Below are 24,656 nucleotides of genomic sequence, written 5' to 3'. Positions count from 1 at the left end.
GAGCTCAAAATATAATTTATATCATATATCATCATACATTACTATGTCATATATGATCATATATATTATATATGTCATATATCATTATAAAACAAACAAAATAATCAATCAGAATACCATATATAGATTTGGCGATATTTTTCCATCTAAAATATGTTTTGAATATCCTTAAATATATTCAATATTAAAAGATATTAGAAGGCATACAACTTTCTGGTTTTTTTCTACAGGGCTAAATACAATTTGTTCAGGTTCTAAGGTTCAAAGAAATGTATCATAGACGCCATGTAATCTCCACTTAAAAAATTACCCCATCAAATATTTGTTGCTGATATGTATCATTAAGTTTTCTTTGATAGAGTATTCGCGATTGCTCTAATATATATATATATATATATATATATATATATATATATATATATATATATATATATATATATATATATATATATATATATATTAGCGCTGGGAACTATCAACAGTTTTCAGTCGCTAACAGTTGAAACAGTCGATAGTCAAAAAACTGGAGACTGAAAATAGCAATCAAGTTTAGTCAAAGCACGGTTCGACTGTTTTTTTTTCAATTCATGATGTCAGACAATAATGTACGAATCCTTTCCTCTATAAATTGTGAGAGAGGAAAGGACGGTGATAATTGCTTGGGGCAGTTAATTTTCTATCTGGTTATATTTTCCAACGGTAGTATAAGCGAAACGATGTATAAATTCCTTCACGAACTAACTTTAAAAAAAAAAAGAAGAGAACAATTACTAAATACTATTATAATAATAATACTTAACATACAATTTATAATCTAATTTCAAACGAAGTAGAATTACTTTTATAATTGAATGTTCTGTGGATCTGTAAAAAGGAATGGAATTTATCTGTGGAATGGAATAATACCTCACAAATATTTTATTGTATTCTAATGTGTTAATTGTTAATTTTTAATAATATACTATAATAAATACAGACAATACAATAGAACTTAAATAAAACTTAAAAACTAAAAATGTACAATAACTATAAAGAATATATAAATATTAAATATACACCTAATCATAGAAAAAAAAACTAATCCATGACACAATTAAAAATGATTTGAATGAAATGATATAAATACTTCATCATGAAGGTCAATTGAGTGTAAAATAAATTTTATTGGCAAAATTAGTTTTTTTCTTTCAAAATAATTCCTCAGTTTCGGCGATCACCCCTTCATTCGACGAAAATTTCTTCCCAGCGAGCATTTTTTGAGATCTGATAACAGGAAATAGTCGCTGGGGGGCAGATCTGGAGAATACAGTGGATAAATGGGCAATTCGAAGTCCAATTCATAGATGTTTGCCATCGTTTTCATTGACTTGTGACACGGTGCATTGTCTTGAAGAAGCAGCACTTTCTTTTTCCTCAAATGCGGCCGTTTCTCAGCGATTTCGTCCTTCAAACGGTTCAATAACGCTATGTAATAGGTGCTGTTGATGGTCTTTCCTTTTTCAAAGTAGCCAATGAAAATTATTCTATGCGCATCCCAAAATATAGACGCCATAACCTTGCCAGCCGATTGTTGCGTTTTCCCACGCTTTGGAGCGTGTTCTTCGTGTACAGTCCACTGGGAGCCCACTTTGCACAGAGCTTCCTCATGCCCAAATATTTGTGAATGATATGATGTAAACGTTCATTGATATCTTTAAAGTGTCTGCTATTTCATTCAATTACAATTTACGGTCATTCAAAATCATTTTGTGGATTTTTTTAAGGTTTTCGTCGGTAACAACCTCTTTTGGGCATCCAGTGCTTTCCCCGCCTTCGGTGCTCCTTTCACCACGTCTAAACTTTGCATACCAATCCTTGATGGTTGATTTTCCTGGAGCAATGACCAAAAACTCGGCATCAAGCCAAGTTTTTGCTTCAACAGTATTTTTTCCGTTCAAAAATTAATATTTTATCGACAAGCTAAATTCCTTTTTATCCATTTCTTGCACAATAACTAAAGTTGCTTCACTCAAAATGCTATATTTCGTATATATTTTCGTATGTATATATACTCGAAATATATTTCTGACAGTCATTAAAATGAATAACGAATTTTTTTTTTATAATTTAATACCAAATATTAAATACGTAAAAACACAAAATGGCAAATACGATTTCCACGGACGGGATACAAAAAAAAACAACGCCACGGCCACGTCGTGATTTTATTTTCCGCGTATTTTAAAAGGTTTTTTTTGGGCGGCTGAACTTTTCGGAATTTTATTTTCTTTAAGCTCGGAGATGGAAAGTAATGCGCTGTCTAGCCGGGAAACTTTCGAAAATTATGTTTCGGAATTACAGAATTGCTTAATTTTTTTTTTCGATTCCGTTTCGTCATTTCGTATAATCAGGATCGTTCCAACTTATATAAAGTATCTGGTTTAGTGTATGTTTTTTCTAATTTTATTTTGATCTTGACATGTACTTGCGGTTACAATTTCGAAACGGAATCTCATTAATTCGGTATTATTAAGGGGTTATATCAGACTACGAGAGAGTAAGTAGGATGTAGTATATGATTGGCTAGATTCGCATTTAAATCAAGTGCATATGTCATTTTAGTTTGGTTATGTATGATGTGCTTAAGAGACCCCAGCAGCATAACCCACCTATTAAAACAAATGCAAATAATAGGGCTAGAAGCAATAAAGAGAAGGCCGACATTTTCTCAAAACACTTGAAATATGTCATTAAGCCTTTTCAGTCTGAGCTTTTTAGATTCGCCATATCAAATGGACTAACCGCATGAAAAATTAACGGACACAAAAGTTAAACTGACTTAAATGACTCGACCTAGAGTTTAACCTGGTCTCGTGCAAGAAACCAACTTAGAAATAATCCAAGAAGACATCCGGTCTTACCCAGCCTGGTTACTGGCGTGACTGAGATCATTTTCCTTACTGGATTTTGCACTCTTGTCTAAGGGCAATCACAAATGTTAAGTAATCTTGAACATAAATTTACGAACATGCCCCAGGGGATCTGAACCCGCGACTCTCGCAAGAGTAGGAGGACCGTCCTGTCGCCTTTACTACTGCGCCAACCAAGTGGCCGAAATTAATATTGATATATATAATATTACATTTTACATTTTACATCTTGGTAGTTTTGTTGATTTTGTTACATCTGAAATATATTTTAATTTCTATTGATACTTCCATTTTTAATTTTAACTATTTGTTGAAACTTCACTGACCGAATTCGCCCTTCAGTATGTTTCATTTCATGAAAATGTTACAAATTTTTCAGCGAGTCCGTCAGTTGAATTTCTACCAAATAAATGTTTACAAAAATAATTACCTTGTTACCTTCAATTTGAAAGCAAAAGGTTGAAGGATTAAATGATGTGTTCAACTTATCCTAACTATGGTCCACACTAAAGAAGTTTCGACAATATAGAAGTGGTCACTTTGCCATTGAAGACAAAGAGCGTTTTGAACAGACAACAAAATTTGAAGACGGATATTTTAGGGCATTATCATTAATTATCATATACAATTCATGAACGTTTACAGAAGCAGCTCGATCATGCGGACAAGTGGTTCAAATTCTGGAGGTTGCAAATCAACCCCCTGAAAACCCAGGCCATCATTTTCCACAAGAAGCGTTACGCACTGCGCGTCTCGCAACTTAAGATCGATACCGCAATAATTCCATGGCTGGATAACGTCACGTACCTAGGTATTCACTTCGACAGGTGGTTCGCTTGGCATTCCCAAATCCAGAAAGCAATCCAAAAAGGTTCGGGGATAGTAAACCCGCTATCTTCTCTGATCTGCCCTTCTAGCAGACTTCCCATCTCCATCAAATGCTTATTTTACAAGATGTTAATTCGGTCCCTACTCCTTTACGGATCTAATGTCTACTTCAAGTTTGTTACACCTAACCAGGTCAAACGGCTTCAAGTTTTCCAAAATAAGCTCCTCAGGAGAATATTAAACGCTCCTTGGTTTGTCAGAAATAATCAAATTCATAGGGAAAGTGACACTCCAGAAATCAAGCAATTCATTTTTCAATCATTCCACAAACAACAACTCAGCTCAAGCTCTTCTGAAATCGCGCTTGTTCGCGAGCTGGTCGACATGCTGGGAGCTTAGCACCGCGCCACCGCTAATCTCCCCCCCTTTTCCAGGCTGAAACGACCTCATCCGTCGCTACAGTCATAACTTTTGCCCCCATACAACAGTATCCAGTTGTGTGTTAACTCAGGTTCGCGAATCAATAGAATCGCCGGGCCCTCGTGCCCAATAACGGCTGCCCGATCAGCGGGTGCCATATCCCCAAATTTAATGCAGTAGCAGTAGCGATCCACAGGGGTCAACTGTGAGGCGGTTTCGGTTTAGTGTATTGGTAAGCCCAGAGGCAGTCCCACATAACCCGGTCCAACTTGTCACTCCAGGGCAAGTCTCCGCGACCAGGTATGCGTCATGCATTCCACCGCCTGGTTTTTAGGCCAGAACAAAAAAAAAATTATCAAAGACATCAAAAAATGGATCGACTAGTGGATAGCCTCAAATCGTTCTTTCGAACCGGAATCCGTCAATTGTTCCTAACAATGTCTGTTAATAAAGCTTCTAATTCTTAAAAAAAAATATTCGGGACAAAATTATGCTGATCGTACATAAAAATTCAATGCTTGAGATTTGAGGGACCTTTGATGATCAAGCAAACACAGCAAAAGTTGAAGAAACACATCTGGGCTGATACGCCTTATATTATTCAACTTATTGATATGTTATCAGTGGATATCATTTCAAATCTTCCAATTTGGTACTTCGTATACTGATATCAAGCGGTATAACATCATTATATCATTAGAAAGGTAGGACGGAGCATCGACTATAGCATAATAATATAATATAAATTAATTAAAGTGCCTTAGAAGCAAATTGATATATAGTGCAATTCCAAATGTGTTACTTATCAGTTTTCATAGTATCCTAAGGAATTATGTAACTCATGTAGACTTGTAGTCATCGGTAATATGTAATAGATGACCTGCAAGGTAGATTTTGCTGTATATCATTGGGATTGCAACACTTACTAAATTTAACTAACTACCTAAAATATACGCCGTGCTTATTAAATTAGTTTAAAGTTATTAAACCAGCCAATAATAATTTTAACATTTTCTCAATAACAAATCATTATAAAAATTCTAACAGATAGACTTGTAGCGTGAGTTTATCTAACTTAACCTCAAAAGGCAGTGGCTTAGGTCTCAAAGACGAATCCATTTTGGTTTTATTAGACCCGCCTCTTTTTTTTTTCTTAATTTAATACGTGAAAACTTCGATATCGTCGTTTTATTTTATCGTTTTTTATTCGAAAGTTCGCGGAACTTCACTGCCGGCAATGTAATACGTCCGACGTCGGTGCTTCCTAGCAAAAACTTTTTTAAATTAGGATTTAAAAGTGCGGATCATGTTTGGATTTTTGATGGACTCCCAGTCAACTTTTCCAGTTTCCTCTTAAAGAAAGTTGTTTTTTTGCTCCCGACTTCCGTCTTCGTCGGTACTTAAGTAATGGGAAAATGCCAGTCGGCGGGGGCGCCGCGGAATTTTTAAATTAATCGACGCGGAAAGTAATGGAAAAAAATACCGGGGAATTAAACTGAATTAAAAGCGCCAACGGAACCTCTAATTATAATGTTACACAATAATATAAACCTTTATCTGGGAAAATCTCCCTGTTTATACATACATATGTCCAACGCTATCTAACACGTTAATTTCTAATCAAAGCATGCGCACAAGGATTTAAATTAGCAACGTTGTCAGTTCTTCCAAATTTTACGTATATTTCACAAATCAACATAATATTTATGTTGAGATTCTAGTTAAAATGTCTTAGTACATTTTTCATCTCCTATATAACAAAAAATGTAACATGAAGAAGCTATTATAAACAGATTTTATTTTAAAATAATTTTGAAAGTAAAAAAGTATAAAAAATAAAACTGTATGTAATTATTCATCATCATAAAAACATTACAGCAACAAAATCAAAGTTATAGTTTTTGTGAATTATTCGTATATTCGAAGAGTATAAATATATATTCTCCAATTCACAAATTAACCTAAAATATTCCTTCGAATTTAACTAAGTTTATTGGTACAATATTCATCTTCTATAATATAATAAATGTGATATGAAGAACTTTGGTGTAATTTATAATATGATGAAATGAGACAATATGTAAAAGAACACATATAATTTATTTAACTATATATAATAACACAAGTAGCGATTCATCTTAATAATTATTCAAAAATATATCTAAGACGTGGCAAATTCTAAGTGATTCTAGCCAAACAGTCCAGGTGAAACTACCTCTCCCTCAATTAATTAATTACAAGCAAGGAATGCAATTCAAATCCATATGAATTAAGTCCGTTTGTAGAATCTACATATATACATGGGCATATGGCTATACTCTATCAACATTTCATTAATATATATTTGCGATAACATTATATATATAAATGAAATATTTATTGGCATTCATCCATTAATATTATGTTTTCTTTTCCAGAATATTCGACAGTCACCTTTGATCCTAGGCATTTTATTGTTGGTACTACCATTTCTACCGGCATCTAATTTACTCTTAACTGTAGGATTTGTAATAGCAGAAAGAGTTCTTTATATACCCAGGTACGTCTATAATATCTTATGATTACCCTATGTAGTCTATAATACTAATTATGTGAAAAAGTATATCGCTTTTCTAACTGTTAATAAAAATAAATAATAAATAAAGATCAATATCTGATAAAAAACATTCTTCGAAATTAATTTTTACCAAGAATTAATTATACAATAATTATAAAGCCCTCTTATTTTATCGTCAGAAGGTGCTGTTTAGTTGGTGTTAGTAGTGTTTAGGTGTTTCTAGTAATCATCACAATTTTCAAAATATTACACAATGTTCAAATTAACGTCCTTTGTATAAAATTTCTGTAAGTAAATATATTATACATCAATGAAACAAAAACATTTAAAACAAGAAAACTTGATAAACGGTCTCGTATAACTTGTATCAAAAGAAAGAAGTATAATAAAAATATTTGGGTTTTTATAAGAGAATTGTTCAAATCCAAAAGATTTTTCTTATTTCCACTTGAAGTTTGACTTCTCATTTCTTGTTTTCAAACCGAGAAAAAAAGCGTTTAAAGTTTGAAACAATGTTTCATACACAGACATTAGCACTTAATAGTAACCTTTGGTATTTACCGAAGTTTTCTCAGTTAAATAAGTTGTTCTTCTTCTTTACTAGTGATACTCTAGCAACAATTGTATGAACTTCTCTGTCAATGATAATTAGCATTACATTTATAATGTGCCATGTAAAATTTATCATGTAAACCCTCTTCAAAAATGGTTACTGCTAATTATTTATAGCAATTTGAATTATCAAATGAGCAAAAGTCCATATTAATGAATATAAGTATCCAAGCTTTAATGTAACAAATCATCTGAATACAAACTTTCATACATCGACTTAATTACTAAGAATTACTTGATCTACTAGAAGAGGATATTCATGGCCAAAATTTTTTAAACGATTTAGTAGCCACGTCACAAAATTTGCTGTAACTTCAAGAATTAAAATATATATATATATACTTAAAATAAAAGAAAATGATGATTCAGTTAAAAAACACGGATACTCTTATCTTATTTATTTTAAGCTTATAATAATGTATACGACCAAAACATTAAATAATGTCATTTTCCAGCTTGGGTTGTATCCTGCTAGTAGTCTACGGCTTCCAAATTATCTGGAACAACTACGCGAAACACCGGCAGACGCTCTTATGTCTGATTACCTTAGTTTTAGTTAGCAGCTGTTTAAGAACAGTTATCAGGAATAGAGATTGGAGATCGAGGGAATCGCTTTTAAGGTAAGTTTAGCGTTTTACCGTAATCATCTCCACTACTGTAAATGTTCAGTGTAAATTGCTCGCTGATGGTAAATGACGTCTTTAACAATTCGAACGAATAGTGCGTTCATTTATTTCAGGAGAATGGTAAATTCAAAGACGTTAATGGTTCTTAATTAGAAGCTAGCTATTAAATTTACCGAATAGAATAAATGGACTTTAAAAGTTCATGTACTATAAAAGAATATTAAATTTTCTGGGTCTTGGTTTGTTTCTTACGGGAGTGTTACGGACGTAAAGTATACGTTTGTTTTTAACAGATATTGGGTCTGTTAAGACCTTCCAAAAGAATTCTCAGATCATTTAAAACCGAAAAATGCACAAAAACTATACTTCTGAAGTACTACTAGGACTATACCTTTGGGCCATGTGTCGAAACATCTTTTTATCTCCTCCAACATTTCCAAAAGACAAAACATGTTCTTGGTTCTTGATACGATAACTTAATACGGTGAAATAAGTCTGCCAGTGCCAAGTCTGGACTTGAAGATAGTAAAGTTTTTCGTAAAAAATTTAGTAACAGCAAAGGTTATAGGCAGCTGTTTTATTTCAATTATTTAGTTAATGATAACTATAATTTTTATTTTTTATCCGATTTTGTTAATATATTGTTGTAATTATCAAAGTTCATCTAACAATAAGAGACACGTAGGGATCGCAAATCTCTAGATATTTTGGCGTAATATAAATAAATACCATTGTAATCCTTTAAACAATCCACAATATATATTATGGGAAAATTTTAATATATATCTGATGATAAAAGGCTTCTTTAACAATTTGAACAAATAGTGCGTTCATTTATTCCAGAAGAATGGTAAATTCAAGGACGTTAATGGTTCTTAATTAGAAGCTAGCTACTATATTTACCGAATAGAATAAATGGACTTTAAAAGTTCATGTACTATAAAAGAATATTGAATTTCCTGGGTCTTGGTTTGTTTCTTACGGGAGTGTTACGTACGTAAAGTATACGTTTGTTTTTAACAGATATTGGGTCTATTAAGACCTTCCAAAAGAGTTCTCAGATCATTTAAAACCAAAAAATGCACAAAAACTATACTTCTGAAGTACTACTAGGACTATACCTTTGGACCATGTGTCGAAATATTTTTTTTTTCTCCTCTAACATTCCCAAATAACAAAACATTAGGTTCTTGATACGATAACTTAATACGGGGAAATTAGTCTGCCAGTGCCAAGTCGGGACTTGAAGATGGTAAAGTTCTTCGTAAAAAAATTAGTAACAGCAGCTGTTTTATTTCAATTATTTAGTTAATGATAACTATAATTTTTATTTTTAATCCGAATTATAAACCTTTAAACAATCCACAATATATATTATGGGACAATTTTAATATATATTTGATGATACATGGCTTCTTTAACAATTCGAACAAATAATGCGTTCATTCGTTCCGGGAGAATGGTAAATTCAAGGACTTTAATGGTTCTTAATTAGAAGCTAGCGATTAAATTTATCGAATAGAACAAATGAACTTTAAAAGTTCATGTACCATAAAAGAACATTGAATTTACTCGGCCTTGGTTTGTTTCTTAAGAAAATCTTATGTACGCAAAGTATACGTATGCCAATAGATATAGGGTCTGTCAAGACCTTCCAAAAGGACTCTCAAATCATTCAAAACCGAAAATTGTACAAAAACTAGACTTCTGAAATACTACTTGGAATCTACCTTTAGACCGTATATCGAAACATTTTTTTATCTCCCCCAACATTTCCAAATGGTATACCATCAGGTTTAACTGGATACGAGGAAATAAGTCTGCCAGTGTCTGCCAGTGTGTTTATATGCAATAGTTTTATTTCAATTATTCAGTTAATGATAATTATAATTACAATTTAAAACTCCGATTTTGTTAATTTATTGTTGTAATTATCAAAGTTCATCTAACGCTAAGAGGCACATAATTATAGCAAATCTGCCAATATTTTGGCGTAATATAAATAAATGAAAAATGAAAATAATTGTAACCATTATAATCCTTTAAACGATATACAATGTATATTGTGAAACAATTTTAATATATAATATGTATTATAGTTTGATATATTTTTATTGTTACAATAATATACATAAAAATACACATAACTTATTACTAAATTATCCTTAATACCATGTCGTTAATTGTTCAAATTATTTATTTATTATAAATTAAAAGTAAAACAAAAGCTTTAGACAATAAAACCCATATGTTTGTTTCGTACGAATTAATAAACATTGCATTAAATCGCATTTTACCGCACAATAAAAAACTTTGTGTTTTTTTTGTTGTAATATAATTCAACAAAACTAATACAGAACGAGCCGATTAAGCAAATTGAATATCGATCGATATTTAATGGTACATATGTTTTTGTTTCCATCAATAAGTTCTATTTATATGTGAAATGCGGTGTACTTTAGCAAACGTTATTGTTTCAAGCTTTTTGTTATTCTTGTAAGAAGCATAAATATCTAGATATAAATTCCTGGATTATCATTATCTTCATTATTATATTCTTTTGAGTTTAATGATATCCACACCAGATACAGCTCCATTCTCTGGTGCACATTATGATCTGATGCATCATTGTGGCTTATTAAGATGACTCATGCTAAACCACAATTATACCAAAGAAACCAAGAAGCCTTCATAAACGAGAGGACGTTAACCTGGAATCCAAAGTTTTCCTGAAACATGAGCAAGTGTTGTACTTCATAAAATAAAGTACTCGAACATTTCTGTATAAATTATCAAAAATATAAAATAAAAACTGTAGAAATACATGTTATATCAATAAAACGTTGATAGACCTTCAAGCAAATACGAACTTAGATTCACCCAAATAATGATGGACTATTATTCATTTACTATATATTTCTCTTCTTCTTCTATCTCTTCCTCATTTTTCATGATTACCCAGCGATTTCATCTTTTGTCATAAACTGATTTATTACTCATAACTAAGACAAAACCAACTCCGCTGTCTCACATGACATATATAATTTTTCCACAATTTAGCTAATGCTATAGTGTATCCAAAGTCGCAGTGAAGTATCATCTCAATTTATTTCATTTTTTTTATTTGAGATTGACTTATAGTTTATTTTAGCATTGATATATAACAATACATTAATATAAAGAAAATAATGAAGCAAATATAAATGTGATAAAATATAATTAATTTTAACATTATAGTGTATCAAATGCATATATTATAGAAAGACTTAAACAACAGTAAATTAAACAACCACAATAGCTTGTAGATTAGATTATTATTATTTTAGTTAGTATAGTTATTTTATTATATTTATATTGAACTCTTTTCTAAATGTACAATGTCTACAACTAAATAATGTATTCTATTTTCATTAAACAACATATTTGCGTTTTTGTGTTTAGTTTTTGTTTCCTTCGTTGCTGTGTTCTTTTGCCAAAGAAATGTATCTTTTAAAAGCAATGTCTGGAAGTTCCGTTAGGTCTCTTTTGTCAATTATTATCAGGCTGATTCTTCTTTTTAACTAGAATAAAAGGAGAAGGAAAATATTGTCTCGTAAACGAAAAGTACGAAGTTGAAAACTACAATAGGCAATATATTATACATCTTGATGACGTGAATTCACTGCTACTTTAGATAGATTCTAATTAAGAAACAATTTTGTGTATTGATAGTCATTGAAAAAATGTTCAGAAAATGTTTTTCCTCGCTCTCTATGTCTAAAGGCCAAACATATTTTCCGACAGTAGACCGAAAACTTTATCCAACCCAATACCAATCATAAATTGAAACTTTTACGTCGTAACTAAGTTACACCGAGACAATCCACCGAAAAACAACGATTCTGTAAATCCCCCGAGCTGGAAAGGACCGATCATTAATCATATTTCTATAGAGATATCGATCAAAATACGATTTTAAACAATCGTAAGGGCAAAACATAATCGTTGATAAAAAAAACCGGGCGATCGATCGAGCTTCGAGAAATACCTCAAAAGTTATCGTTCAAAAACAAGGGGTGGCTTAACCCGGGCCGAGTAATTTCGAAGAGGTTTCGAAAATTCATTAAATACCTTCGCGAAAAACACCGGCGCCTTCATAAATCCAGGTTAAAAGTTCTTTCTTGTTCTCGGAGAAATTATTGCCGGACGTTCCGCGGCGATTTTTTTGCGTACGCCGATTTTATATTGCCGAGGTGTAGTTGTTTTGTATAATGAAACTTTTACCCCGATAAATTTCGAGGAGATTTCGCTTCGGTTCGGTTTTATAAGTGATTTTTTACGGCTTTGTATAGTCATAAAATGTATAGGCCCCGTCTGATTTATTTATTATTGTTTTTTATCGTTTTTAATTATCTCCCCTAACATTAAGACCAGTATTTTTTCTCGATATCATATAGTAATCAGGAGTTTCGTGCTATGAATCTACAGGGAATCGACAAAATAAAATTTCATAAAATATAGAACATCTTGTTACATATTGGCAATACTAACGAGTCTTGTAGGCTATATTTCCGTACTAATAATTGCCCTGTGATGTATATTTCTCTCATATTCAACATCTGATCACACTCCAATATCCTTAACTCTGGCCGCGACAATCCTATGAAAAACAAAAAAGCCTAATCTTATCAACAAAAATACTGACTGGGACAAATTCAGATTAGTCCTGCAGGAACAAATCAATTTAAAAGTAAGACATAAAAGTATAGATGATCTTGAGCAACAAACAAAAATATAATTGAACAAATTCGGTCAGCTGCAAAAAATGCCAGCCCAATAGCAAGAGAGAAATCAGAATATGAAGTAATTTACCCCCTCGAAATTAGAGAAATGATTTAAAAAAAGCAAAAAACTAGAAGAGTATTGCACAGAACCAGAAATGCTGCAGATAAATCTACTTTTAATAGAATTAGTAATCAGACGAACCAAAACATCAAAGAATATAATCAGAATTGCTTTCAAAAATATGTAAATGAATTAATCTCAAAAGCATACAAAGATTATTCGCTATAGAAAGCAACTCGTACATTTAAGGCCAATTATTCCAGTACCGCCAATTAAAAATGATCGAAATTAATGGGTTCGATATAACGATGAAAAAGTTGAATTGTTCGCACAATACTTAGTTAACATATTTCAACCAAATGACATAGAATCTACAATGGATACATCTTCTCGATATCAACCCGACGTAGATTTAAATCTAATTTCTCCATTGGAAGTTGCCACTGAAATTGATAACCTCAATCCTAAAAATGTACCTGGAATAGATTACTGCCACGAAAAGCAATCATTATGTTGACATATATATTTAATGCCTGTTTAAGACTGAAGCATTTTCCTTTCCAATAACATAAATAATTATGCTTAAACAACCTGACAAACCTGCAGAAAAAGTCGAATCTTAGAGGCCTATTTCGCTACTGCCTGCAATATCAAAGGTATTTGGTACTTAATATTTAAATGTATTAAAAATTTTGTAATAATACCAGATTTCCAGTTTGGTTTTCTAAATCACTATTCAACAATCGATCAAGTGCACAGAGTAACTGCGGCTATTGAAAAGACTTTTGAGGAGAATAAATGCTGCCCTGCGATATTCCTGGATGTCTCACAACCTTTTGATCGAGTTTGGCATTTTTGATTAATCTGTAAGATGAGCAAATTGTTACAGCGTAACTATTGTCAATTGCTGGAGTGATATCTTTTCGGAAGAAAATCTTTTACAGAAAATTTACATTTACATTTACGAAATGACGTTCTCGATGTTTAAAACAAAACGAGTTCCACAAGGTAGTGTCTTAGGACAACAACAAAAGAAACACTACTTGGAACCTTTGCTGACGTCGCAATTATTATAGCAAACGACATATCTCTACCTAGAGGAGTAAAAAAGTACAAGGGGCAGTCAACAAAATCTACAAATGGACAAGAGATAGGAAAATTCAATTTAATATCTCCAAATCTTAATGTTAATGTTATTTTGCATTGCGGCGAAATAATAAAAACTTATTTATATTATATAGTATTGTTAACATTATTAGTATTGTTAACACTGATCGCGACAATCAAGAACAACAAGTCTCCTACAAACTCTTTTGTTTATGTTTGGAGAACTCCAAAAAATCCTAGAATCCGGACTGCCTGCCTCCCACAACCAAGCATGGACAAGGTTCCGTGATGATTTGGGCGGCAATACAACGGTATTCAGTTGGTCTTCTCATTCTCGTCACTAACCGGATTATTGCGAATGAACATGTCGACATCCTCCATGCTAAATTCTTTACTCTACTAGCATATTGCTGCCAAATAGTGCCATATTTCAAAAGGATAATGCACCCACACATCCTAACTCGAATACCTGCATATCTTTTGGCTTTTTATTGAGAGTTTCTACACTAACAATTTTCTCAGAAATAATTGTATTAAATTATGTTTCGAATGAAAAAACTACTTACTATTTTTATACTTTTCGTATATTTGCTGCCAGATAGTGCCATACTCCAAAATTATAATGCGCCCATACATACAACAAGAAATCTTGATTTAAGAGACATCAAACATCTTCCATGGCTAGCACAATCGCTAGACCTCAAGATCTACTTGGATCTTTATAAAGAATTATAGAGTGGAAAGTGAATAGTGTATTTCCATCCCCAACATCACTGAAGCATAAAAATTCCCCCGAACACTCTGCGAATATATTCCTCGAAGAATTGCAGATGTTTTAAAAGAAAATTGTTGTTAAATGTCTTCAATAAACGCGTAGATAATTACTCTCTCAATGTTTGATAATGAGGATAATGATTGATTAATGATTAGTCTCATTTTTGCAGAAGACGAAGATTTTTGAAACCTAAAGATTGAATTTATGTGAAAAAAAGGTGTCCGTTAGCTGTCTCTGAGGAATATCTTGATGTTTGACTTGAGACTTTTGACTTTGATGAGGTGATTTCCGGAGAGTAAGCTGTGATAATTTTTGAAGTGGTTTGAGAAATTCGTTTAAGAATTAGAAACATTATCAAAATTATGACATCATATACACTAGACGTATACGAAATATGTATCACAAATACACATACAAAATATTTGGCTATTTATTATTTACTCACACACCAGTTTAGGTTTATTAACAAGCATTCAACAGAATAATAGGTTCACAGAATAACAGATGTTATTGAAAAAGCCCACGAAAGTAAAAAAGTATGCTCAGCTATCCTCTAAGATGTAGCACAAGCAAACTACAGAAAATGCTACCAAAACAACACACCGAACTATTAAAATAGTAAATTACAAGCAGAATGTTTAGAGTCAAACAAGAAGAAGCTGACTCTACAATAAAAGAAACTAAAGCAGGTGTACCACAAGGAAGTGTACTGGGACCAATGCTTTATCTATTCTACACTTGTGATATACCACAAATGGAGAATATTACGATGGCTAAATTTGCTGATGATACTACGATTATAACTGTCGGAGACAATAGTGAAGAAGCCTCACGAAAATTACAACAGGCAAGTGACAATATAAATAATTGGAAATAAGCTTGGAAAACAAGAATTAATGAAATTAAATCTGTACATGTTCACCTATAAACAGACCGTACAAGCACCAATAACAGTAAATAATAAATTACTATTATATAAGCAAATACTGAAATCTATATGGACAAATGGAGTTCAATTATGGGGATGTTCTGCAAAAAGTAACATAAACAAAATACAAATTTTTCAGAACAAAGTCCTGAGAAGTATTGTGGGCGCACCCAAATACTATAGGAACAAGACTACCTACATCGAGATCTTCAGATACCCACAGTCAGTCAAGAAATCAAGGCAATTGCAAGGGAGCATGAGAAAAGACTCCATTCTCATGAGAATATTGAAGAATTGCAACTTTTGAATACCACCAGAGCAGGGCACAGACTCAAAAGAATCAAACCATCTGGTCTTGTGTACTGTTGTGTAGTGATATAAATATAAAAATATAAAAAAAATAATATAAATATAAATAAAAAATACAGAAGTGACATCTATAAACATTATTTCACCAGAGACTGAGATAGGGCCGATGGATTCTCCTAGTTATATACCTAGATTTAAGTTATCAGAAAGACAAATTGTATGTTACTAGACGGAAACGACTAGTAACAATGTAATAATTAAATAATAACAATAATAAAAATATTTAATTGACGGACAAAGAGTACTCATTGTCGTTGACGAACTTCTTCCACCAATCCTAAAAAATATTCTTTGAGATTGAAAATGATTGAGGGCAGTTATTCGGAAGTAGCAGTGATGGATGGATACACTAGGAATTTTAAAAATCAAAAAGTAAACGTCACAGCGTTATCTCGGAAATCAAATTTTAACACTCTGAAACTTTGTAAATATAATATAATAAATATAATACAATGTAAAGGGAATCATAAGTTAGGGTCCGTAATATAAATGCACAAGATTCCTCAAGAGAACGATACATTGTACCGTCCCCCTTCTGGTAAAATTCACTAACTAGTTTTCGTCGTTAAGCAGCCGACGCTGCCTCGAAAATTCTTCCTCAGACAAGAGAGTGAAACACTTTTAATGAGATATTGTTCGGTGCGGGTGCCCTCCAGTCATTATATTTCAAATTTTATTACTTTGCTTCGTTTTTTTCCTTCTAATTTTCTTTCGCGTGGTAATTTGGCTACCGCACACTGTCTTTAATTAACCTAATTAATATTTAACGTTAATTAGGAGGCGTATTAAAAATGTGTTCCGTTATGGGGTCTAATTTGCGAAATAGGCATTGTACTTCTCGGTAATTATCGGTTGAAGTATATTTGAATAACTTGCTGTAAATATAAGTCGAGTTTCTGTTGTAAAGTTTAAATTTTTGACGGTCATCATGTTAAATATTAATACTACTAATGAAATACTAATACATAAAAATGTCTTATTGGAACTATTGGAATTATTACTATTGAAAGTTAACAGTGTTTTAATATCCTTTTTATTTAAAAACCACATGGACATACATTAGAACTAGTTATTAATAGCCAGTGATTATTCTTTAATATAACAACAACATAAAGGTCACGTCTAAAATTGAAATCCAAATATAATTAGCGTATGGTGAATATACGTACTCCCACTGGTGCACTTCACGTAAGTTTGAAGTGCGGCACAGTTTTCACACATTATCTAACTATACTAACTAGTGATCGCCCTGTTGTCAAAGGCACAATCTATTAAGTTAATCATATCTCTCTTATAACAGGGTAAAGGCAATAATTAAAAAGTATACGTTACTAAAACCTTTTTTAACACTATTTTCAATAAAAGATAAGAAATGCATTTGATATAAAGCATTAATAAAAATAATAAACGCCTGTGTATTAAAAAATATTAAAATAACTATCTGAAAAACTAATTTAATTAAATCTAATTCATAGGGTATTCTTTTGTCAATATTTTTTTCTGTGTTTCAATTTTTTTCTCCTAATAAACCTCCTACAATCATTTCATATTCAATATCACCACACTAAATATCCCCTAACGTCAACGAATATCTAAACAACCTAACAGGCAGTTTTCTTAAACAGATGTATATAAAAACTTATCGAGCAAACTAATAAATATGGTCAAGTCACTAACTCTGAGTTTTAGTACATTTTGACTTTGTCTTATAACAAAATAAAATAATCAAATGTATTATAATTTATTTTAACATTACAGTACATCTAATGCATATATTATCGCAGAACTTAAAATTACAATTAATTATACAGCCGCAATAATTTATAGGTTAGAGTTGTTTTATTATATTTACATTGAACTTTTTTCCATACTGGTATAGGTAAAGTTCTAGGCGCGTTTTTTATGTAGTGGCATCCCCGAAGGCCTAATCCACCTAGTTACGAATTGTATATCTGAGTAATGTATTTTTCTTTCATTAGAGAGCATATTTACTGTGTCAGTTGTTTCCACTTTCATCAACCTGCCTTGTCAGCATTAATCAAAAACCAACATTCATAAAGTGTTATTCAATCACTGTCACATTCAGAAACACTGATCAAGTGATTAACCAAATTGTTTATTTCTAATCTATCAAAAACTTGCTCACAATTCTACCATTTCTCAATTTTTTCTTCAATGTGTTAGATCGAGCTCATCCAAACCGAAGGTGTTATTTTCGACAGTGCCCATTCAAGGCAGACAGTTCTGGTTTCAATATCCACCTCGACCTGAATGTCTATTGTAATAATTATTTGCAATACACAATATCAACTCAATTGGATTAAATATAAGTGTCATTGCGATAAGAAGACATAATACTCTGTGGCCATAACCTTCAGCAATCTGATACATGTTAATCTTTTCTCAAGCTTATTTCTTAAAAAGTAATTTACATAAAATGCAATTAAATATTTCATTTAAATTTACCGAGTAACAATTTGAAATATTTCATTCTTTAACATGGCTTCCTCGAAACTTATTTTATGTACTTTAAGCCATTCCTTAATTGCAACCTTTGTTGATGCACTTGTTAGGATCTTCACCATTGTACTATGATATGGTATATTGTCCATAACAATAACTGATGGTTCTTCCAATTTCTTTAAAAGCTGATTTGGAAACCAATGCAAAAACAAGTTATGGTTGTTTTCTCCATGTTTATCGCCCTTGGAACAGCTGTTTCCAGCATGAAACACTATATGTCTGCAATGAATTATTAATAAATGTTATAACTAACAAAACCTAATCGATAGTTTTTGCAATGTTTACCTTCTTCCATCAACTTTTGTTGTCTTTTCACTACATTTTTTATCATCTTGCTATGAGTAACCCAATGTACCAATCTGATATATACATATCTCATCTAATTATACAAATTAATATAATAATTCTTTCTTGAAATTGTTGTATGTTTTTAAAATTTGTATTCTTTTAAAAGCAATGTCTGGGATATCCATTACACCCCTTCGTGGGTTATCTTTACACTTAAATCCTATATTACCCAACAGTGTATTAAGCGATGTTCTATATCTCTCAAATAGCTGCATATCTTTTAGCTTTTTATGGATACTTTTTAGACTAACAATATTATCTGCAATAATTGTATTAAATTATGTTTCGATTGAAAAAATTACTTACTGTTTTTATACATTTCGTATATTTGATCTCTGATACCGGTAATATCGAGGTGATCTTGACATAATATATCTCGGATAGTAGGTTAAACTGGAAACATCATGTGAGACAAAAAGCAGAGCAAATTAGAGTCCAAGTCAAGCAAGTGTACTGGTTAGTCGAAAGATACTCTCAACTTGATCTAAACTCAAAGAGATTGGTCTATCAGTCAATCATAAAACCTATTTGCACCTACGGGATGCAAATATGGGGTTGCACTAAAACGTCAAACCAACTAGTAATCCAACGCACCCAAAACAAAGTTCTACGATTCATTACCAATGCTTATCGGTACGTAACCAACGAAGAGCTGCACCATGATCTCGGAATCAAATAGATACACGAAGGGATCCAAGATTTCGTCCTAAAACATGAAACAAGGTTGCTAAATAGCAGAAACGTGGAAGCAATATAGATACTAGACAGCACTCTAGATGTCAGAAGATTGAAACGAACCAAACCCAAAGTTTAGTGTATTTTTAACTTTATCTTAAGTAGACTAGTTTCATTCTAATTTCGGAAATACATACTGATGTACTAATCCCGTACGCTTGTATATTAATGCAAGTACAACAGAACAGTAGTAATAAATTAATTTGTGAATAAAGATTATACTAAGCATATCAAATGTAGGATATAATTAATAAAAAATAAAAATTTAGGGAAAGAGAAGACGACAAAAACAGATTACAGTGCAGCTAACACTCGTGCGATTTAACATATATAATATGAATTCATAATTCAACTAATTTGTAGAAGTCAAGATTTTTTAAGTTTTGTTCCAAATAGTAATGCGTTATAACATCACCATGTTATAAGCTAACTATATCTAGCGGATAATAGTCGTAACATTTCACATTCAAGGAAGTAAAACACGGGATATTTTGAGATCGCTAAATTAAAAACACCAAACTAAAACCGTTGGCCGTGCGCTACTAACATTGTGGCATAAAGTATAATTTCCGTCGAAGTTTCGCCGGGACTAATTTCTCAAAGTCGCTAGTCGCGATTAGCTGCTTCGAAAACGGGGCCCCGTAGCATAAAATTTTTACAGCAAACGTTTTATTGCGTTGCCGCTATCATTATCGCGCGACGGACTGGTCTTTTTTTCCGCGCTCTTAACTGAAACAAAAGACTCGGTTTCGACGGCAATAAAGCATTTTAACAACTGCAACTGTGTGATTATTACACACGATACCAGCTAATTTGCGAATGCTTTCCCCATACGATACATTGTTTTCGCCATATCAGGGCCACCGGCAATCCAGCAAAAATTATTTGATGGTATCTAAGAGTCGAGAACAACAATGCAGCAAAAGAATATTTTAGCAGTGCACTGTAAAGAAACAAATTTTTATTATTTATAATTGACAAATAGGAACATATACACTAGCATTATGTATCTGACGACGCTGATAAAATATATATAGTCTGTTCAAAGTAGTAATGCGTCGTGGATATTTGTGACGTCGAAACATTACAATGTTGCCACATCAACTCTGAGTTTTAGTTCAGTTTGGCTTTGACATACAAGAAAATTCTAATCTAAATAAAATAAATGAACAAGAATATTATGAAATATAATTTATTTTAATATTATAGTATATCTGATGCATATATTACCGAAGGATTTCAAACTATAATTAAGAACACAGGTATAATAGTTTGTAGGTTAGATTTGTTTCATCTACATTGAACTCTTTTCCACGCCATCCATGAGGTAGAGTTTCTAGGCGCGTTTTTTATGTAGTGTTATCCCTCTGGAGGGTAATCCACCTAATTAACAATTGTATATCTGAAAAACGTATTTTACTTTCATTCGAGAGCATATTTACTTTTTACGTTTAGTTCTTGTGTCCTTCGATGGTGTGTTTACTTGGCAAGTCATCTTGGTATCACTGTAATTTTATTTCTTCTGCTACTACCTGTGTACACCATTCTTGATAAAATTAACCACTGAATTCTGTCTAATGCATTTACCATATCTACAAAACAGTTAGTACTCAGTCTTTCCTCATATGTTCTAACCGAATGCTTATGTTTCATTTTGAACCATTACAATCATATCTGTGCACACAAATCTTTCACGCCTTACAGTACCATTTTCTACAGTTATATTCAATTAATTATGTGCATACCTTTAGTTGTTTCCAGTCTCATCACTGTCTCAGGAATGTCCAGCATTGCACAGCATTATCACATATCCTGAAAGTTTCCTCCGGCCACTTTCACTTTACGAATCACTGTCCAAATCAATCACTAAACTGTCAATTTCTAATTTGTCTAAAACATGTTCACCATGGTGGAAACCATTTATCAATTACTTACTTTGTATGTCTTATCGAGTTCATCCAAACCGAAGGTGTTATGGTTGACAATGCTTCCTTCCACATATCCAAACAGTTTTCGGATGACCAACAAAGCCCAATTGAATGCTGTTGTAACTTTTACCTTTTTCCATCAATTTTTATTGTCTTTACACATTTTTTGTTAGTCTTGCCAAGAGTACCACAATGAACCATTTTGAAATATTCAAGTTTCTTATATTATTTGATGCCTTTAATTGAATTATTTCTAAGGTAATGTCTGGAAGTTTTATTAAACCCCTCCGAGGGTTATCTTCATATCGTTTAAACCCTATGCTCTGAAAGAGTGTATGAAAGGATGTCTTACACACACACAAATATCTACGATGCATTACTAAAAAAACTTTGAACAGTATATAGTAGCTATAGTAGACTATAGCTAACTTGGACTTTTTCTTCCAAGGAAAACGACATCTCTTTTTTTATTTCCGGGTATACACCGAATACACAACGCTTTTAGAGAGATTATCATTAAATAACAAAATGTTGAACGTACTCTATATCAGGCACACAAAAATGGCATCATAAACAAATTGAAACAAACGATAGAAACAAGCAATCGTGTTATAGAAATGAGCTAATCAAATGCCTGTATTGTAGGGTAATTGAAACGAAGCAATCAAAAAAGTGGTCTCAGTGACTGAATTGGTAGAACCGCGCACAACATTTCCTCGGTTTCGTCTATTTAAGTTAAACCTCTATATAATATTCTATTTTTTCAGAAAATTTAATATACATATCCATAGAACTATACATATAAAACACTTGTATTTTACGTAATTATTCAAGTTTCTATATTATTTGATGCCTTTAATTGAATTATTTTTAAGGTAATGTCTGGAAGTTTCATGAAACCTCCCCGAGGGTAAACTTTACACAATTTAAACCCTATGCCTTGTAAGAATAGAAATATCTACGACGCTTTACTAAAAAAACTTTGAAGAGTATATAGTAGCTATAGTAGACTATAGCTAACTTGGACTTTTTCTTCCAAGAAAAACGACATCTCTTTTTTTCTGCGTATACACCGAATACACAACGCTTTTAGAGAGATTATCATTAAATAACAAAATGTTGAACGTACTCTATATCAGGCACACAAAAATGGCATCATAAACAAATTAAAACAAACGATACGAACAAGCAATCGTGTTATAGAAACGAGCTAATCAAACGCCTGTATTGTAGGGTAATTGAAACGAACCAATCAAAAAAGTGGTCTCAGTGACTGAATTGGTAGGACCGCGCAAAACATTTCCTCGGTTTCGCCTACGTAAGTTAAACCTCTATATAATATTCTATGCTTTCAGAAAATGTAATATACATATCCATAGAACTATACATATAAAACACTTGTATTTTACGTAATTATTCAAGTTTCTATATTATTTGATGCCTTTAATTGAATTATTTTTAAGGTAATGTCTGGAAGTTTCATGAAACCTCCCCGAGGGTAAACTTTACACAATTTAAACCCTATGCCTTGTAAGAATAGAAATATCTACGACGCTTTACTAAAAAAACTTTGAAGAGTATATAGTAGCTATAGTAAACTATAGCTAACTTGGACTTTTTCTTCCAAGAAAAACGACATCTCTTTTTTTCTGCGTATACACCGAATACACAACGCTTTTAGAGAGATTATCATTAAATAACAAAATGTTGAACGTACTCTATATCAGGCACACAAAAATGGCATCATAAACAAATTGAAACAAACGATAGAAACAAGCAATCGTGTTATAGAAATGAGCTAATCAAATGCCTGTATTGTAGGGTAATTGAAACGAAGCAATCAAAAAAGTGGTCCCAGTGACTGAATTGGTAGAACCGCGCACAACATTTCCTCGGTTTCGTCTATTTAAGTTAAACCTCTATATAATATTCTATTCTTTCAGAAAATTTAATATACATATCTATAGAACTATACATATAAAACACTTGTATTTTACGTAATGTACAGTCATATCGTGTATATCGGATCGGCGATCGAATATCAATACATTTAAAGTGGTGTTGCATGTGCTACTCCACCGCGACACTTGCTAAATGCGCTCGCTCCGAATGGCAAGTAAAATAGCGCGAAACTTCCATAAGAGGGTATCAATTTCCTTTACAAACTTTACAGATTTTATTCCGAATATTTCGACGGCTCTTATTGTTACAGTTCGTAGATTACGTTCGATACGGATGACTCGCGATCCGACATGGACTCCCTCGTGGATTCATATCGATCCCACCAACTTTGTATCGGGTGATATATCGAATATCGCGTCGTTACGAATGCTACTGTTGTGTAATGGGAATACGGTAACTTACATGTAACCTGAACGAGGCATATTTATCGAGAACTTTCTATTATTAATACTGTTTATTTATTTAAACAGAGAAACGTTCTCAATTTATTTGTAAATATGTAATTTAATTCTGCCGTAAGGAGAAAGACATGTTCCTCTGCGATCTATAAAAAGAATATCCTATTAGCTCCAGGAAGAGCTATTTATTGCGAGAATTGGTACAAATTAGGGTCAAGTAACATATATTCTCAATAAAACGATGCTAGGCTGGAGTCTATTTCCGAAGAATGTCACTAGTTACAAGGCAACAAATAGACAGGCATTGTCAGGCAAGATATATTTTTTTATTATTTATTATAGCAATCTAGTAAATTCGGTTTATCCTAATTTCCTATGTCACTGTTTTTAATATGCACTGAGTCTTACTTATAACTTCATATTCTTTTTCATTCCGTAGTCAGGATATATTAATATTAACGTTGGTAACTATGGACTAAAAACGACCACCGACTGTTTACTACTTTTTACTATAGAGCTAGTTTCAGTTGAGTACTTTCAGCTACTATTTTTGGTTCTACCAGTTCCATTCAACTGATTTTTAACATTCTATCTTTGCTCAAAATAGGCCTCAGATTCGGCGATCACCCCTTCATTCGACGAAAATTTCTTCCCAGCGAGTACTCTTTTGAGATCTGAGAACAAGAAATTATCGCTGAGCGCAGATCTGGAGAATACGGTGGATGAGGGAGCAATTCGAAGCCCAATTCATGATTTTTTACCATCGTTTTCACCGACTTATAACACAATGCATTGTATTGGTGAAGC

General features: G+C 32.3%; 1 protein-coding gene across 2 annotated transcripts in view; it reads left to right on the top strand.

The window, feature by feature from the left end:
• LOC143192631 (protein O-mannosyl-transferase TMTC1) overlaps window positions 1-24,656 on the top strand; it is a 666,349-nt gene that overhangs the window by 587,995 nt on the left and 53,698 nt on the right. For both annotated transcript variants that reach the window (XM_076398096.1, XM_076398095.1), the window contains exons 8-9: window positions 6,575-6,696; window positions 7,782-7,946. In XM_076398096.1, the coding sequence (XP_076254211.1) occupies window positions 6,575-6,696; window positions 7,782-7,946 (287 nt within the window). The remainder of the gene's footprint in view (window positions 1-6,574; window positions 6,697-7,781; window positions 7,947-24,656) is intronic.

The sequence above is a fragment of the Rhynchophorus ferrugineus genome, unplaced genomic scaffold, assembly GCF_030347505.1.
Source record: "Rhynchophorus ferrugineus isolate W39M unplaced genomic scaffold, kcgeb_rfMv2 rfM3, whole genome shotgun sequence".
Classification (NCBI taxonomy): Eukaryota; Metazoa; Arthropoda; class Insecta; order Coleoptera; family Curculionidae; genus Rhynchophorus; species Rhynchophorus ferrugineus.
Note: the sequence above shows the minus strand (reverse complement) of the source record. Positions and strands in the feature narration are given on the sequence as shown.